Here is a 20,184-nt window from a genome sequence, read left to right on the forward strand (position 1 = left end):
GTAAAGAATTTGCCTGCAATGAAGGAGAATGGTTCAATTCCTGAGTCAGAAAGATCTGCTGGAGAAGGGATAGGCTACTCGCTCCAGTATTCTTGGGCTTCCCTTGTGGCTCAGCTGGTAAAGAATCTGCCTGCAATGTGGGAGATCTGGGTTCGATCCTTGGATTGGGAAGATCCCTTGGAGAAGGGATAGGCTATCCACTCCAGTTTTCGGGCCTAGAGAACTCCAATGACTGCATTAGTCCATGGGGTCACAAAGAGTCAGACATGACTGAGAGATTTTCACTTTCAAGTAAAGTCTAATGCAGTTGGAGAGTCAGTATGTGGCTTTAGAAACTCAAAGGACACCAATAGAGACAAACAATATGATGATAGCTAGTGGAGGGGGCAGGTGGAAAAGGCCTTTGCTCTTCCCTCAGCAGATGGGATCCTCCACACAGTAGAGAATATGTGTGTCTGTGTGTGCGTGTGTGTGTGATTGGGTGAATCAAATGGAAATGAAGCAAAGAAATGCCATCAAGGACAGGAAGCCAGTAACCCCAAGCTCACTGACATACTCATTGGAACAAGTGAGTTTTAGGAGCTGGGAGATATTACAGAAGAGTTTGTAAATGATATTGGCACCATAGAAGTGATGGAGAAAGTAGCAGATGTATGCATAACTTCAGAGATGACCCCACTCATCCAAATGGCCAAGATTTCTTGAGTACAGATGTTGATGTTCATGATGCTTTCAGAGCGCAGAGGAAGGCAGACAGACGGCCACACAGCAATCATAAGGCATCACTGTGAGCACGGCCATCTCAGCAGAGCCACAAAGAGTGAAAGCACAACACTGCAAATGCATTCCCAGAGGGGAATATTGCTACTGTGCAGAGTCAAGTTGCAGATGAACCTTGGTCCAGTCACAGAAATATAACATAGGTCCAGGAAGGAGAGATGTTTCAGGAAGAAATATACAGGTAAACAGAGACTGCCATCCATGGAAGTTGCAGTGATAATGAAAATGTTATCAGTTAAAGCCACTAAGTACAAGACTAAGAACAGAGAAGTGAAAGAATATACTAATTTATTTATTCTTAATATTTCTCTTATATTACTTCATGTCACACTGCTTTACAGTTTGTTGAAATAAGGGTAGAATGTAAAAGAAAAACAAAAGATTAGAAAAAATTCTGTAAATCAACATTTTCCATGACTAGAAGTTGAGAAAAATAAATAAACCACAAATAAGATAGAAGATATTCTTGAGATGTCTTTTCAAGCTGCCTCCATTTTTAATAACACTTCATAGTAATTGAGAATTTGACCATTGAGTTCTAAAAATATTGAAATTATTTGAAGTTAAATTACTGGTTGTTTTCTGTTCAATCATGATTACAGTATAATTTTATTTATTATTTTGCCTTCCTGCTTGGATAACAAGAAATCATGATGTACCTCTTAAAAAATTCCCCTTAAATCGTATGTTAAATGGTGAGTTAACATTTAATTTTCTGAGTAATTATGTCCTCAATTAAAATTCTCAAAATCTGAAAGCATAATAATTTTACTTCTTACATTAAAATGTGCTAACCTAGAGGGGTGATTTAGACAGGCTTAAAAACTGTACATGTTACATGGGCAACAGAGGCAAATTTTTGTAACTAAATCCAGAGAAGAGTTTGTTGAGATATATAGCAAATCTACTTTATCACTGGTATCTCAAAAACAAATTCAGCATTAGACTTCCATGGCTGATGTTTCATTTGTTCACATTTCATTTCTATTACCTAAGAATGCATTATTGAACACCAGACAAGCCTTTTCCAGGTCCACATGTATAGATGGGCTTCCCAGGTGGCGCTGGTGGTAAAGAACCCCCCTGGCAAGGCAAAAGATGTAAGAGACGTGGGTCTGGAAGTTTGTGGGTCTGGAAGATCCCCTGGAGGAGGAAATGGCAATCCACTCCAGTATTCTTGCCTGGAAAATCCCATGGACAGAGGAGCCTGGAGGGCTACAGTCCAAAGGGTCACAGAGTCAGACCTGACAGAAGTGATTTAGCATGTACACACATATATATGTATTTATATCTATCTATATATATGTATTTATGTATTTGATAAACAATTTGAGAAGCAATATATTTCACATTTCAACTGTCTCATTGCTTGTTTATGCTTCAGAAGATATCATAGACTTCTTCAAGTCAGAGTTTCCTTCTGATCACCCTCCTCAATGCCTCCTTCACTTCCTTGTTCCTCAAAGTATAGATCAGTGGATTTAGTACAGGAGTGACCACACTGTACATAATGGCAATGATCCGTTCCTGGTCCATGGAGCTACCCAAGGCAGGATGGATATAAATGAAAAAAACAGGACCAAATAAAAGAACAACTACCATGAAGTGAGAGGCGCATGTGGACAGTGCTTTATGGAGCATGCTACAAGAATGGGTCTTGAAGAACAGATAAATAATAATGTAGAAATAGGAGAGAAGGATTAGAAAGAATGAGCCCATGGCAAAAGTCCCCGTGACATTATTGAGCAGCCACTGGTTGAGCTCAGTGTTCCCACAGGCCAGCTTGAGCAATGGCTTAACATCACAGAAGAAGTGGTGGATGTGGTTGGAACCGCAGAAGTTTAAGCGAGAGGTCATTACTGAGTGCAGCAGGGCATGAAAAAAACCAATGATCCAGATAGTGACAGCCATCTGGATACAGACCTGATGACTCATGATAAGAGTGTAACGAAGTGGTTTGCAGATAGCCACAAAGTGGTCAAAGGCCATCACGGGCACCAGCATGGCCTCTGTACTACCCAGAAAGTGGAAGAAATGAAGCTGGCTTATGCATCCCAAGAAAGAAATTGCTTTGTGTGTAGAGAGGAAGTTCTCCAGCATCTTTGGCAGAGTCACTGTGGAATAGCAGATATCTAGACATGACAGGTTGCCCAGGAAAAAATACATAGGAGAATGAAGTCTTGGATCAGAGATGACAACTATCAGGATGGCTCCATTTCCAGCCAAATTGAGAAAGTAAATTGTAAGGAAAACCACGAAGAGAACCGGCTGCAGTACTTGGATGTCTGTCACTCCCAGGAGGAAAAATTCAGTGACGGAAGTTTGATTCAGCATCGCCTAAAAGACAAAACAATAATGAAATGCTATCTCCTGTGGGCTTCCCTGGTGGCTCAGCCTGTAAAGAATCCACCTGCAATGTGGGAGACCTGGGTTTGATCCCTGGGTTGGGAAGATTCCCTGGAGAAGAGAACAGCTACCCACTCCAGTATTCTGGCCAGGAGAATTCAAAGAGCCGGACATGACTGAGCCACTTTCACTTTCATCAGAACCAAAGGCCTCCTGCTGAGGATTTTCCTACCTAGACACCATATTCTGAGGGAGAGCATTGTTATTTTAACCATTTACAGCACCAGAAATTGTATAATATTTGGACCATTAACTTCATAAATATTAAGGTTACATGTTGGTAATGGACTGTTTCCTAACCACTTGTTTTCTTCATTAGGTTTATCATTATTTTTTCCTTCACCCAGAGATTCGGAGCATGTTGCCAGCCTACTGGCTGTGAACTTCTACATTCTGATATAACTTCCCTTTTGTCATCCCAAGTCAGCTCTAACAGAGGGGAAACTTTTAAGCACTCCCCTCTGCTGTCTCTTGACTTAGTAGGAAACCACCTGAAGGGTTTCACTTCAGAAAAAAAGACAATGAAAGGATAATAAGAGCTATAGGAATCTGAATAGAGATGCAAACATTAAAGTGTTCCCTATAAACAGGAAATCATCTCAAGTTTGGAAAATCCCTGAGAGGAGAGACAAAAGATTTTAAGCGACTAAAATAAAAAAGTGAATTAGGGGACATTTCTAGGGATCCTGTGGGATTCTAGGCTTTATAACCAGATAAAGTTTGAGAAATTATCTAACTTTTATTACACCTTTATGAAAGACTGGCTTCAAGGGATTCAGAGTAATTTTCCTTAATCAGTCCAGTTCAGTTACTCAGTCGTATCCAACTCTTTGCGACCCCATGGACTGCAGCATGCCAGGCCTCCCTGTCCATCACCAACTCCCAAAGTTTATTCAAACTCATGTCCATTGAGTTGGTGATGCCATCCAACTATCTCATCTTCTGTCATCCCCTTCTCCTCCCACCTTCAATCTTTCCCAGCATCAGGGAAATTAATAATTATTATTAATTTTCCTTAATAGCCAAGTATATTTTGTAAATTGTTAAACTCTGTGACTCCTGCTTAAGATATAATTGTCATGCCAGATATTATTTTTGGTTCTCTACACAAAACAAAATCGTATCAAAAATTCATTTGGAGAAAAAACCATTTCCTAACATTAAAAAAATATCAATGAAACTTTCTGTACTAAATGATTTATTTCACTGCATCACAGTGAATATGTAGAGATTACATATCTACTTTTGAGAATATCTAGAGATATGGCAATAAAATTGTAGACAGTAAAGAACCTTCATAATCTACAAACACAAGGTTCATTATAAGATAAGAAACAGGTCTAAATCCTTGGCTTGTAAATTTACTACAGTCAAGAAGACAGAGAGTATGTACAACTTTCCAGCTTGTCTCCTAGTTCATTTTCCTACCTGACTGAGTGTTCAAATTCACAGTTAAGAAGCCTTATCAGGTTGACACTCCTGAAAAGTAAATGGTATAAAAGTATTTGAAAAATAAAGAGTAGAAAAATATTTGACGTGATGGTTTATATTGGGATTACAGTATAAGCTCTTCATCTTCTAAAACCTCTTCTTGCTGAAATTCTGCCCGTTTTTATGATCCACGGATCTTTAAACATATCATCCCTAAGAGAGAGTGTCCCCTGGGTTTGTGAAGATTATTATAAAAATTAACATGTTACCTTTCTTTCCTTGCAATATAAGAGAATTCTCCTCGGGGAATTCGTATCTTGAGTTCCATTTTTGTTGTTCGTATTTTCTTTGCTTACTGTGTTTCTTTCTTAGTTTTAGAACCACAAACAGTTTGAGACAATTCACAATGACCTCGTGTTTTCTTAAATTACCTTTTATTTCCTGGGACCAGAGGTATGGATGCACTTTCTTATCTTGGGCACTTTCCTTCAAAAACTCTGTAAGAAATGGAAGGAAATTGAGCAATGACAGTTAAAGAATGAGGGCCAGTGATATCCCATTGATCCATACAGAAAGATATCTGTATTTCAATACCTTTTAAATATTTTGCTCATTTATTACCGTGGTTCTATGGAAAACAAAACAAAACAAAAAAAGAGGAATATGGAGAAGTACTATTGTTTTTGTTTCTTCTAAATCTGATTCTTCACTGTTGGTATTAACACTAAAATATTTTCTTTAATTTTGGGGTCCCTGAACTCACATTTCTCTCTGGGAGAATGAGGCTGGTCTCTCCAATGTGTATCTTCACTTCTTCCTATATCCTTTAGGTAAAAATAATTTATCTGATTCATTGAAGGAGTACCTGTATGTGATCTAACATCTATCAAAGTTTTTTAATTACAGTTATGTGTGCCATGTACTTTATGTATCTTTCTACAGCAGTTTATTTTTCTTGCTTTGCCAAAACTCATTACATATTCATCACATTAATAATTTCTTGTTCTAGGATATGCTATGAATAGAATACACATCAATAAGAATTATTGATTATTATCTCACACACTAGTAAAGTAATACTCAAAATTCTCAAAATTCTTCAATCCAGGCTTCAACAGTACATGAACCATGAACTTCCAGATGATCAAGCTGGCTTTAGAAAAGGCCAGAGAAGGCCTCTTTTTTAGAAAAGAGGAACCAGAGATCAAATTGCCAACATCTGTTGGATCATCAAAAAAGCAAGAGAGTTCCAGAAAAAACATCTATTTCTGCCTTATTGACTATGCCAAAGCCTTGACTGTGTGAACCACAATAAACTGTGGAAAATTCTGAAAGAGATGGGAATACCAGACTACCTGACCTGCCTCTTGAGAAATCTGTATGCAGGTCAGGAAGCAACAGTTAGAACTGGACGTGGAACAACAGACTGGTTCCAAATAGGAAAAGGAGTGTGTCAAGGCTGTATATTGTCACCCTGCTTATTTAACTTATATGCAGAGTACATCATGAGAAATGCTGGGCTGGATGAAACACAAGCTGGAATCAAGATTGCCAGGAGAAATATCAATAACCTCAGATATGCAGATGATATGCAGATGACACCACCCTTATGGCAGAAAGTGAAAAGCTGAAGAGCCTCTTGATGAAAGTGAAAGAGGAGAGTGAAAATGTTGGCTTAAAGCTCAACATTCATAAAACTAAGATCATGGCATCTGGTCCCATCACTTCATGACAAATAGATGGGAAAACAATGGAAACAGTGAGAGATTTAATTTTGGGGGGCTCCCAAATCACTGCAGATGGTGATTGCAGCCATGAAATTAAAAGACACTTGCTCCTTGGAAGAAAAGTTATGACCAAACCTAGATAGCATATTATAAAGCAGAGACAATACTCTGCCAACAAAGATCCATCTAGTCAAAGCTATGGTTTTTCCAGCAGTCATGTATGAATGTGAGAGTTAGACTATAAAGAAAGCTGAGTGCCAAAGAATTGATGCTTTTGAATTGTGGTGTTGGAGAAGACTCTTGAGAGTCCCTTGGACTGCAAGGAGATCCAATCAGTCCATCCTAAAGGAAATCAGTCCTGAATATTCATTGGAAGGACTGATGCTGAAGCTGAAGCTCCAATACTTTGGCCACCTGATACAAAGAACTGACTCATTGGAAAAGACCCTGATGCTGGGAAAGATTGAAGCCAGGAGGAGAAGGGGTCGACAGAGGATGAGATGGTTGGATGGCATCACTGACTCATGGACATGAGTTTAAGTAAACTCCAGGGGTTGGTGATGGACAGGGAGGCCTGGCATTTTGCAGTCCATGGGGTTAGCAAAGAATTTGACATGACTGAGCGACTGAACTGAACTGAAGTGAACTGACCTGCTCAGACTCCAGAGTGAGTGGTCTAGGTGGGAACATTATTCATTAATTGTGTGGTCTCCTTCATTATTCCCTTTGAACTGATTGTGGAATTTTCTTTAAAGTCTATTGGATTCTTTTTTTTTTTTTTGTACAAATGATCTGTTATAGTATTTAATTATCTCATATTTAAATGTGATATATTGCTACTTTTATTCAGTTTTAATTTAAAATCTTTGGATAGAAAATTTTTTTGTAAGTTTTGTTCATTTTTAAAAAGTGAATTCATTTCTATTTTTAGTTGTATTTCATATCCTACTAACTTTTCTATATAATCATTATTGCTGTAGCTGAATATTTGATTTGTATATGTTGGTTTTGTATTAGGCAGCATTACTTAAGCTTCAAATTCATTTTAAATTTGCTTCTTATTTACATCGATTTTATTGTTGCTGTTTTAAATTAAGAGACTGTCAGAGCACTTTTAGTTTCACAGAAGAATTGAGCAGAAAACACATAGTTCCTACATAACCCCTCCTCATTTCTCACACAGCTTCCTCACTACCAACATCTCTACCAGAGTAATACCTTTGTTACAATCAATGAATCAACACCGGCTCATCATTCCTGATTAAGCCTGTGTGGTGGCGGTGGTTTATTCGTGAGGTCGTGTCTGACTCTTGCGACCCCATGGACCGTAGTGGCCAGGCTCCTTTGTCCATAGAATTTCCCAGACAAGTACACTGGAGTGGGTTGCCATTTCCTTCTCTAGCCCACCGTTTACATCGTGTTTCATTTTTTGTGTTGTACATTCTATGGTTTGGACGAATGCATAATGTCAGGTATCCACAGTTACAGTGTCACACAGAATGGTTTTCCTGCCCTAAAAATCCCAAGTTAAATCTCTTTATCTTTCCCTCCCCAGACTCCTGGCGACCACTGATCTTTTTATTGTCTTCAGTTTTGCCTTTTCCAGAATGCCATGTACTTGGAATCTTCTTTCACTTATTAATATGCCTTTAAGATGCCTTCATGTCTTTTTGTGGCTTGATAGCTGTGCTTTTTTTTTTCTTTTTACCTATCCATTGTATGGATATGGCTTCCCAGGTGGCACAGTTAGTAAAGAATCTGCCTGCCAGTGCAAGAGAGGCAAGACGTGTGGATTCAGTCTCTGGGTTGGGACGATCCCCTGGAAGAGGAAATGGCAACCTGTTCCAGTATCCTTGCCTGGAAAATTCCAAGGACAGAGGAGCCTGGTGGGTTCCAGTCCATGGGGTCACAAAGAGTTGGACACAACTGAGACTGAGCATGCAGGCATGTGTATGGATGCACCAGTGTCTATTCACCTGTTGAAGGACATCTTGTTTACTTCTAAATTCAGCAGTTATAAATAAAGCTGCTATGAACATCCATACGGAGGAGCCTGGTAGGCTGCAGTCCATGGGGTCGGGAAGAGTTGGACACGACTAAGCAACTTCCCTTTCACTTTTCACTTTCATGCATTGGAGAAGGAAATGGCAACCCACTCCAGCGTTCTTGCCTGGAGAATCCCAGGGATGGGGGAGCCTGGTGGGCTGCCGTCTATGGGGTCGCACAGAGTTGGACACGACTGAAGTGACTTAGCAGCAGCAGCAGCATGAACATCCATGCACAGGTTTTTGTGTGAATGGAAGTTTTCAACTCATTTTGGATAATTTTACAGTTTTTATAATGTCAAAAATAATATACTCTGCATTATTTAAGATGTATAATATTATATAAGAAGTGAATCGCCAGTCCAGGTTCGATGCAGGATACAGGAAGCTTGGGGCTGGTGCACTGGGATGACCCAGAGGGATGGTATGGGGAGGGAGGTGGAAGCAGGATTCAGGATTGGGAACATGTGTACACCCATGGCGGATTCATGTTGATGTATGGCAAAACCAATACAATATTGTACAGTAATTATCCTCTAATTAAAATAAATAAATTAAAAAAAAAGATTTTTGTCTCTTCCCTTCCTCTTCTTCTATTTACTATTTATTTTATTATTTAATTACATTGGCTGAGATCTATTACAGTAGCAGGGATGCAGTAGTGGAAACCTTTATTTTTCTTTCATATATTAAAAGGATATTTCTAAAGTTCTTCACTGCATGTGACTTTGGCTGCAGTTTTTTTTTTTTTTTTTTTTATGGCAGCTATTTAAAATTCTTTATCTGTTAGAGGACATTACATTTTAAGTCTGATTTCTGGAGAACTGTCATTTTCTTTTGTGGTAATGTGTTACAGTGGTCCATAACGGTGTTTGATGAGTTGTTCCTTTTAGGGCATTTGTAATTGCAAACACCTTTCTTCTATAGGTGGGCTTCCCTGATAGCTCAGTAGGTAAAGAATCTGCGTGCAAAGCAGGAGACCCTGGGTTGATTCCTGGGTCGGGAAGATCCTCTGGAGAAGGGATAGGCTACCCACTCCAGTGTTCTTGGACTTCCTTTGTGGCTCAGCTGGTAAAGAATCCTCCTGCAAAGTGTGAGACCTGGGTTTTATCCCTGGCTTGGGAAGATCCCCTGGAGAAGGAAAAGGCTACCCATTTCAGTATTCTAACCTAGAGAATTCCATCGACTGTATAGTCCATGGGAGTCGCTAAGACTTGGGCATGACTGTGCAATTTTAAAGATTCTGACACAACTGTGCAACTTCACTTTCTTCTGTAGGTAAGACTTTTTATTTTTAAACTTGATTCTGAAGATTCAACAAGTTAGAAATTAGAGGGCTTTCCTTTGGTTCCTTGTAGGTGGCACTACTGCATACACGACTGCGCAACTTTCACTTTCTTCTGTAGGTAAAACTTTTTATTTTTTATTTGATTATGTGGACTCAAAAGTTGGAAAGGAGAGGTCTTGTCTTTGGTTCCTAGTGGTAGCACTGCTGCATAAGTTTTTGGTTTCCCTTACCCGAGCTACCTCTGGTTACACTTGAGAATTGGCACTTTGCTCCCCCTAGCACCTCTGTCAAGGTGTCATCCAGTACTCCTGTTGTCACTGCTTGTGCCTCCAGGATTGTTAACACCTTGCCCATCTGGTGTTACTGGCATTGCCACCTAGGGCATTGGAATGGCTGGCACATCCACTGCACCCAGGGCCTCCTGTGTTGCAGGCTCCAGCCACCACAGGAAAAGGGTGGAGGTGGCTGGAGAGCCAGGGTTGGGAGGGTCCCCATATTGCCCGGGGTTGTTGGGTTCATGGGCATTGCTGCTGTGGGTGGACGCTGCCTGGAGTTGGAGTGTCTCCACAACTAGCGGGATGGGGTCCCAGGCCTCACTGTCTCTGCCACTTGGTTGCCTGTGGCCATGGGGACTGCTGAGGCTCGGAGGCTGGAGTCATGTGCTGTCTCCCCTGAAGATACTCTGTTTTCTGGGACCGTAGGTTCAGCTGCTCTCCCTGCAGGCTGGGAATTATAATCCCCGCCCCTCCTCTGCTCCTGGTTGTGCCTTTTCTATATATTCTAGCCCAAACACTTATATGAACAGATATGTGGAATTCTCTGGCATCATGGGATATTTGGCAGAGGCAACTTTGTTGAGTTATGGATGTTTTACTGGTTTTAGATGGAAGGGGAGCGGCAAAGGGAGCCATACAGCCATGATGCTGACGTCACCCTGAGCCCATATATCTTGCTGAGGAGACTACCAGGAAGAATTGTGAAAGTTCCAAGCAATTTCTTTCAGTTGACTATTATAAAATACATAAGGAATGAGATGAGCTAAAAACCAAACCATTCAGCTTTCAAGCAGAATTTAGAGGAAAATTAAAGAAGCCAGGACAGTTTAGACTCAAAAGTTTAACTGTATGTAAGTCGTAGATACTTTACATGGTAGAAGGTTATCAAAGTAAAAATGATGTCGAGGCAAAGATCAAATTCTTAGGTGCTGGGAGGAAAATGTGGTCTTTGGTTAGAGATCTCAAGGATGTGGCTGTAAGATCCTTTGTTGGGACCTCAGTAAAATAAACAGGAAACCTAGATTAGATTCTAAAAGACTTAAGGTCAGGTCTCCTAGATGCTCTATGCTAGATAAGAAAATCTCTAAGAATCTTAAGGACATGACTTATAGACTTTCAACCAGACAAAAATGTTCCTAGAAATCTTAACAATATTGTTCCAAAGTACCCTGACCCTCAGCCCAACTCAGAGAAAAGCTTGTATCAAAGAGCTTTGTGAATATGGCATTTGTCTAATTGAGTATATCTTAATAATAATTGTAAGGCCATAAAATATTTTTAAAAATAATTTCATTGGTGTCATCATTTTCAATTTCATCATATTGGGCTTTAGGGGCAAATTTAGAAAAATGCCCCCGCTTGGAGTTTACTACTACTATGTTGCTGTTAAAGTGAAGTCGCTCAGTCATGCCCGACTCTTTGTGACCCCATGGACAGTAGCCTGCACCAAGCTCCTCCATCCATGGGATTTTCTAGGCAAGAGTACTGGAGTGGGTTGCCATTTCCTTCTCCAGGGAATCTTCCCGACCCAAGGATTGAACCCAGGTCTCCCGCATGTAGGCAGACGCTTTACCATCTGAGCCCCCAGGGATGTCCTGTTGCTGTTATGTGCCTCCCATTTTCCCCTTTTACAATAAAAGTTTTCTGTTTTGGTCATTCTATATCTATTGTATCATTATCTGTTGAGTTTGTGATGGGCAGATAATTTGACTCTTTATTCTAAGTTCTTCAGACTACAAGAAATCATACTTGAAGGATCTACACAAGAAGCCCCATTTGTACCTTGATTTGATGGAAAGACTTTGAACTGATGTTGTAATGTTATACATTTTAGAACTAGGAGAGGGAGTAAGTGTACTTTGTACATGAGGACTATGAAAGCTATTTGTAGTTATGAAGAGGAAAAGTTAAAATTTATATAACTTTCTTCTCCTTCTGCCTCTGTAACCCAGCTTGCTCCTTGCAAAGTCTAGATCACATAGGTCTCAGAAAGTGGGACTCACAATACTAGGAACAGGAGTTTATCTCACTCACCCTTGTCCTGCTCTTTGCAATTGCTTTAGCCCCTGCAAATCCACAAACCCACTTAATCACGCCTGTCATGTATAAAAATCTCTGTAACTGCTTTGTTTGGGGCTCAGAGCTTGGAGAGTTAGCTCCTCTGGGCCCACCAGTGAAATAAACCTGAGTTCTCCAACTCTCCAAGTGTGGTGCTTGGTTTCTTGAGTACTGGTTTCTGCAACAGTTAGAGATGGGACTGATGGCCACAATTCTTTGACACTCTTTCCCTTGAAAGGTAGGATTTATTTTCTCTCTCCATGAAGAAATATGAAGGAAAATGTAACTTCTTAAACTAATAGAATATGATAGAAATGATGTTAATTCTGGTTATGGGGTTTTTCTCTCAATGACTAACAGCTTTTGCCTTAGTCTGTTGGCCCTCTGAGTCCCTGCATTATCCCTGCTGAGGAAGTACAGGGTAGTCACAAGGAGAAAGTGGAGGAGGAGAGAAAAAAAAGGGGAAGATTTTATCAGTGCCCACCCATTCTATGTCCAACTGTTACAAAGAGAAACTGGAGAGAGAAACACAGGGAAACATTTTATCAGGTCCTAGTTATTCCATGAACAACTGTTCAAGTTAACTTAACCAAGAGGACCCAGACTGTTTTAGCAGAGTCAAATCTTTCTGTTTTCTGGCCCATGGAATAATGCAATTTAATGAAAAAAGTGGTTTTAAATCAGTAAAATTTTAAGTACTATTGTGTTATCAGTCAGTTCAGTTGCTAGGTCATGTCTGAATCTTTGCTATCCCATGGACTGCAACATGCCAGGCTTCCCTGTCCATCACCAACTCCCAGAGCCTACTCAAACTCATATCCATTGAATCAGTGATGTCATCCAACCATCTCATCCTCTGTTAGCCCCTTCTCCTCCTGCCTTCAATCCTTCCCCAGCATCAGGGTCTTTTCCAATGAGTCAGTTCTTTGTATCAGGTGGCCAAAGTATTGGAGCTTCAGCTTTAGCATCAGTCCTTTCAGTGAATATTCAGGACTGATTTCCTTTAGGATGGACTGGTTGGATCTCCTTGCAGTCCAAGGGACTCTCAAGAGTCTTCTCCAACACCACAGTTCAAAAGTATCAATTCTTTGGCACTCAGCTTTCTTTATGGTCCAACTCTCAGATCCATACATGACTATTGGAAAAACCATAGCTTTGACTAGACAGACCTTTGTTGGTAGAATAATGTCTCTGCTTTTTCATATGCTATCTAGGTTGGTCATAGCTGATCTTCCAAGGAGCAAAGGTCTTTTAACTTCATGGGTGCAGTCACCATCTGCAGTGATTTTGGAGTTCCCCAAAGTAAAGTGTCTCACGGTTTCCATTGTTTCCCCATCTATTTGCCATGCATTGAGGGGACTAGATGCCATGATCTTAGTTTTTTGAATGTTGAGTTTTGAGCCAACTTTTTCACTCTCTTCTTTCACTTTCTTCAAAAGGCTCTTTAGTTCCTCGTGTTTTATGCAGCAATGTAAAATCAGAGCTCTATTGTTCTTCTGTAGTTCATAACGTCCATTCAGATTGGATTATAGAACAAATTACAACTGACTGTAAAGCTAGTCTGAGATAGTTCACGTTGGAATATACCTTATCCACAAATGCCTTCTCTCATCTAAAGACCTGAATTGATGGGTTAAAGAAGACTGAGCAGGAAGATAGAAGTAGTACAAGCACGAGATCAGAACCAAGTTATTTGGGTATGCAAAAGTAAAAGCAGGAGCTTTGAATGGTCAATCCAACAGTTCAAATTAACTTTCATAGTTCTTACCTATGTGTATGTCTATGCTCAGTCATTTCAGTCATGTATGATTTTTTGCAACCTATGGACTAGAGCCTGCCAAGCTCCTCTGTCCATGGGATTCTCCAGGCAACAATTCTGGAGTGGGTTGCTGTGGCCTCCTCTGGGGGCATCTTCCTGACCCAGGAATTGAACCCACGTCTCTGGTATCTCCTGCATTGCAGGCAGGGTGTTTACCCACTAAACCACCTGGGAGGCCCCATGTGTGTATCTGAAGAGTTATAAATGCTGATACCCTATCCTTGGGCCAACAGCCACTCCTAGATACTGAGACACCAAGAAACATACTGTGTCTTTACTATTAGCTGCAGGAACATCTCAGAAATTATGGCCTCATTGCTTTTACTTAGTATAAAGTTGCCAAGTAAGGGGAAGAAGGAGGAGGAACAGAAATCCACTCCAGTGTTCTCGCCTGGAAAATCCCATGGAAAGAGGAGCCTGGTGGCCTTCAGTCCATGGAGTAGCAAAGAGTTGTGACTGAACATGAGTACAAGGGAAAGAAAACTCATTTTATTTATTCTTACTATTTCTCCTGTATTACATCATATTACATTGCATTTCAGTTTGTTGAAATAGAGTAGGAAAACAAAACAAAAAAGGGGGAAATTCTATAAATCAACATTTTCCATGACAAGAAGTTGAGTGAAAAAATAAGCCACAAATAAGGAAAAGATATTCTTGAGATGCTTTTTCAACCTGCCTCCATTTTAAATAACATTTCACAGTAATCCTTGACAGTTTGGCCAATGACTCCCCAAAATCTCTGAAAAGAGCGGTTCCCAAACTCCTTAGATGAACCATTGTTTGTTTTCTGTTAATTCATGATTCAGTTCAGTTCAGTCACTCTGTCCTGTCCAACTCTTTGCAAACCCATGGACTGCAGCATGCCAGGCCTCCCTATCCATCACCAACTCCCGGAATTTACCCAAACTGATGTCCATTGAGTCGGTGATGCCATCCAACCATCTCATCCTGTGTCATCCCCTTCTCCTCCCACCTTCAATCTTTCCCAGCATCAGGGACTTTTCAAATGAGTCAGCTCTTGGCATCAGGTGGCCAAAGTATTGGAATTTCAGTTTCATTGTAATTCATGATTACAATGTCATTTTCTTTAATTACTATTTTGCTTCTTTGCTTGGATAACAAGAAATCATGACTACCTCATAAAAATTCCCGATCAATCATGTGAATTAACATTTACTTTTCTAACTGAGTTATTATGCTCCTAAATTAAAATCTTCAAAATCTGAAAGTGTCATAATTTTACATCTCACATTAAAATGTGCAATATGGAGGGATCACACAGATAGGCTTTAAAACAACGCATCTGCACACTACATGGGCAATAGAGACATATTTCTATAACTAAACTCAGAGAAGAGCTTATTACAATATATAACAAATAAATTTTATCGACTAACATCTCAAAAAGAAATTCATCATTAGACTTCCATGGCTAGTATTCCATTTGCTCAAATTTCCTTTCTATTACCTAAGAATGTATTGTTGAGCCCTAGGCTAGACTTTCCCAGTTATTTTTCCTTTATATTATTCCCTCTGTTATATGCATGTATCAGTTCAGTTCAGTAGCTCAGTAGTATCCAACTCTTTGTGACCCTATGGACTGCAATATGACAGGCTTCCCTGTCCATCACCAACTCCTAAGGCTTGCTCAAACTCATGTCCATCGAGTCAGTGATGCCATCCAACCATCTCATTCTCTGTCATCCCCTTCTCCTCCTGCCTTCAATCTTTCCCAGCATCAAGGTCTTTTCCAACAGTTCTTCGCATCAAGTGGCCAAAGTATTGGAGTTTCAGCTTCAGCATTGGTCCTTACAATAAATATTCAATGAATATTCCTTTAGGATTGACTAGTTTGATGTCCTTGCAGTCCAGGGCCCTCAAGAGTCTTCTCCAACACCACAGTTCAAAAGCATCAGTTCTTCAGTGCTCAGCTTTCTTTATGGTCCACCACTCACATCCATTTTTGACTACTGGAAAAACCATAGCTTTGACTAGACGGACCTTTGCTGGCAAAGTAATATATATGGCAAGAGATTTTGAGTAGCAGTATCATTTAACATCTCAGCTGTCTCATTGCTTGTTTATTTATACCTCTAAGAGTTCTCTAGACTTCCTCAAGTTAGGGCCTTCTTCTGATCACCCTCTTCAAAGCCCCCTTTACTTCCTTGTTCCTCAGAGTATAGATCAGTGGATTTAGCACAGGAGCGACCACACTGTACATAATGGCAACAGTCCGGTCCTGGTCCATGGAGCTACCCGAGGCAGGACGAATGTAAATGAAAAAAACAGGGCCAAATAAAAGAACAACCAACATGAAGTGGGAGGCACAAGTAGACAGTGCTTTACGAAGCATTCTGCAAGAATGAGTCTTGAAGAAAAGATAGATAATAATATAGAAATAGGAGAGAAGAATTAGAAAGAATGAGCCCATGGCAATGGTCTCTGTGACAGTATGAAGTAGCCACTCATTGAGGTCAGTGTTCCCACAGGCCAACTCCAGCAATGGCTTAACATCACAGAAGAAATGATGGATGTGGTTGGAACCACAGAAGTTTAAACGAGATGTCATTACTGAGTGCAGTAGGGCATGGAAAAACCCAATGATCCAGACAGTGACAGCCATCTGGGTACAGACCTGATGATTCATGATAACAGTGTAATGAAGTGGTTTGCAGATAGCCACAAAGCGGTCAAAACCCATCACGGCCAGCAACATGACCTCTGTGCTGCCTAGGAAGTGGAAGAAATGAAGCTGGCTTATGCATCCCAAGAAAGAAATTGCTTTGTGTATAGAGAGGAAGTTCTCCAGCATCTTTGGCAGAGTCACCGTGGAGTAGCAGATATCTAGACATGCCAGGTTTCCCAGAAAAAAATACATAGGAGAATGGAGTCTTGGATCAGAGATGACAACCATCAGGATGGCTCCATTCCCAGCCACATTGACAATGTAAGTTGCAAGGAAAATCACGAAGAGAACAGGCTGCAGTACTTGGATGTCTGTCACTCCCAGGAGGAGAAATTCAGTGACTGAGGTTTGATTCAGCATCACTTGAAAGAAAAGACAAATAACATATGGAATGCGATCTCTGATGGAAACAGAGTCCCACAGCTGAGGATTTTCCCATCTAGACAATAATATTTTAAGGAATTGCTATTTAAATAAGGTCACGTGTTGGTTATGGACTGTTACTCAAACCTTTTAAGAATTAGATTTATCATTGATATTTTTCTTTCTTCCAGGAAAGAAAAATGCCAGACTTTCTTTAGCCAGACTATCATCTTCTCTGATACAACTTGCCTTTTATCATCCTAAATCAACTCCAAAAGCAGGTAAATTTTAAGCACTCCACCACAGTGCTATCTCTTGACCTGGGAAGAAACCATCTGAAGTTTTTACTTAAGAAAAATAGACAGTGAGAGAATAATAAGAGCTATAAGGAAATCTGAATCGAGATGCAGACATTGGAGCACTTCGTATAAAAAGGAATCATTCAAAGTTTGGGAAATCTATGAAAGGAGAAAGATTTGATATGACTAGAATAAAAAAGTGAATCAACTAGGGAACATTTCCAGAGATCCCCAGGGATTATCACTTTTGTAGCTAGAGAAAATTTTGAGAAACTATCTAACCTTTATTACATCTTTGTTGCAGCCTGGCAGGGCAGAGATCAGAACCTGCCCCATGGCAGGAGGGTGCGGCAAACTGCGCCCCTGAGATTGTCCTAGTAAGCATGACCGATGGACATATGTGGAGCTGGCCGTGCTCTCTGCTCGGCTTCACTGGTTGCCCCTGCGTCCGTCCTCATGGAAACCAAGCAAGATGTTCCTGATTAACAGCAGAGCCTTAATTTTACTTCCTCTTGATGGTGTGCTGATCAAACTCCCCAGTATAGCTTTATCCTATTGATCTCATGTGACTTGTGCCAATAAAAGTGAGGGCTGAAAGGAGCCATCTTGTCTTCCTGCCATGGAGAGCAGGAGGGCCCCCCTGACTCCCCACTTGCCAAATATATGCATCTGTTTTTTCATTATGTGCTCCCCCCACCCCCGGGTTTCAGGTCTTTCTCACCTGCTATGCTGGACGCTGCACATCTTTTTTGTAAAGATGGCTTCAGGAATTCAGAGTAGCCTTCCTTGATAGCCATGTATATTTTGTATACTGTTAAACTTTATCACTCCTGATCAAGATACACATATGTCAAACATCGTTTTTGATTCTCTGCTTGGAAAAGAAAATTATATAAAAAAAATTCCCTTGGGGGAAAAATCTTTTCCTAACATTTAAAGAAAATAACAATGAGATTTTCTGTACCAAATATTTATTTCACTGCATCTTGAATATTTATCAATTACATATTTACTTTGGAGACTATCTAGAGATATGGCAATAAAAATGTAGGCAACAAAGACTCTTCATAATCCACAAAGACAAGGTTCATGGTAAGATAGGCAACAGGTCTAAACAAGAAGACAGAGGATATGGGCAACTCCCCAGCCTGTCTCCTGGTTCATTCTCCTACCTGATTGAGTGTTCAAATTCATAGCTAACAAGGCTTATCAGATTGACACTTCTGAAAAGTAAATAGTAGAAAAAATTTTGAAAAATAAAGAGTAGAAAAATATTTGATGTGATAGTTTATACTGGAATTACAGCATAAGCTCTTCATCTTCTGAAATCTCTTCTTTCTGAAATTCTGCCTGTCTTTTATGATCCACAGATCTTGAGATATTCAAAGCCTGAGAGAGAGTGTCCCTGGGGTTTGGGAGGATTATTGAAAGAATAAACAAGTTACCTTTCTATACCTGCAATATAAGAGAATTCTCTTTGGGGAATTTCAATCTTGAGTTCCATTTTTTTCCTTATTTTCCTTCCTTACTCTGTTTCTTTCTTAGTTTCATAACCACAGACAGTACAGTTCTCAAGGGCCTCAGGATTTCTTTAATTACCTTTCATTTCCTGGGACAGAGATTTGGATACACTTTCTCATGTTGAGGACTTCCATGGAAAAATGGAAGGAAATCGGGCAATGACCGTTAAGGAATGAGGGCCATCAGATCCCATTGATCCATACAGAAAATTGATTATCATTAAAATATTATACTCATTTATTCCTGTGATTCTATGGAAAACAAAAAAGAGGACTAGGAAGAAGTAGTATTGCTTTTGTGCCTTCTAAATCTGACTATTCACCACTGGCAGTAACATTTAAATATTTTCTTTAATTTTGGGATCCCAAAAGCTCAAATTTATATCTAGGAGACTGAGGCTGGTCTCTCCAATGTGTATCTTCACTTATTGCTATACCCTTTAGGTAACAATATTCTTTCTGCTTCATCCAAGGAATACCTATATGCAATGTGACATGGATCCAAGCATCCTAATTATTGTTGTAAATACCATGTACTTTGTCCATCTATCACAGTTCACTTTTGTTGCATTGCAGTTCATTATATATTCATCACAATAATTGCTTCTTATAGTATTCCATGAATATAATATAAATAAATAATTATTGTGTGCTCATTGTTTAAGTTATTGTTCTGTTTTCACATGTTTGTATTTCTGTCCTTCCTTGACAATCTCTACATCTTTAAAGGGATGCCAAAATTGCTGAAAGACTCCGTCTCTACTCACAAAGCAATTTCCTTCTTCAGATGCATAAGCCAGCTTCATTTCTTCTACTCCCCAGTGGCATGGGGACTTCAGGTAGGTGGCAAAGAGCGAGCTATAGAAGAGGATGAGCATGGAGAGGTGGGAGGTGCATGTGGTCAGGGCTTTCTTTTTCCCCTGTGCTGATGGCACCCAAGCTACAGCAAGGAATATATGGGCATAAGAGCTTATGATGCAGAAGAGAGGGCTGATTCCTCAGAGTCCTGTCAGAACAATCATCAGGTCCTCAATGAGGTGGGCATCAGAGCAGGAAAGCCTTAAGAGAGGTTTAAAATCACACACAAAAAATGAGGCATCCCTAGTTAGTACAGAATGATAGATTAGCATCAAGGTTTGGGTCAAAGAGTCGAAGTGGGACACTCCCCATGACCCACCCACCAGCAGCCCACATCTGCAAGGAGTCATTAGGAGTGTATAGTGCAGAGGATGGCAGATGACAGCGTAGTGGTTGATAGCCATGGAAGTCAAAAGCAGGTTGTCCATATCAGCAAACTTCATAGAAATATAATTGGGCCTGACAGAGAGAGAGATTGATCTCTACCACATGGATTGCTGCTCAGTGTTACGTGGTAGCCTGAATGGGAGGACAGTTTGGGGAAGAATGAATACAGATATTGGTATGGCTGAGTCCCTTTGCTGTCTACTTGAAACCTACGTAACATTGTCAATCGGCTATACTCC

The 20,184-nt window shown here is 40.2% G+C and overlaps 2 protein-coding genes across 2 annotated transcripts; both read right to left on the reverse strand.

Annotated features, from left to right (window-relative positions):
- Positions 1-1,901: 1,901 nt before the first annotated feature.
- On the reverse strand, positions 1,902-3,548 carry LOC133235903 (olfactory receptor 12D1-like). The gene has a single exon (XM_061397685.1). It carries the CDS (start codon positions 3,112-3,114, stop codon positions 2,188-2,190), a length of 927 nt encoding a protein of 308 aa, XP_061253669.1. The 5' UTR covers positions 3,115-3,548; the 3' UTR covers positions 1,902-2,187.
- Positions 3,549-15,951: 12,403 nt separating this feature from the next.
- LOC133235904 (olfactory receptor 12D1-like) lies at positions 15,952-16,878 on the reverse strand. Its single transcript, XM_061397686.1, has one exon. The coding sequence runs from the start codon at positions 16,876-16,878 to the stop codon at positions 15,952-15,954; it is 927 nt and encodes a 308-aa protein (XP_061253670.1).
- Positions 16,879-20,184: the final 3,306 nt, after the last annotated feature.

Source organism: Bos javanicus, chromosome 23, assembly GCF_032452875.1.
Source record: "Bos javanicus breed banteng chromosome 23, ARS-OSU_banteng_1.0, whole genome shotgun sequence".
NCBI classification, from domain to species: domain Eukaryota; kingdom Metazoa; phylum Chordata; class Mammalia; order Artiodactyla; family Bovidae; genus Bos; species Bos javanicus.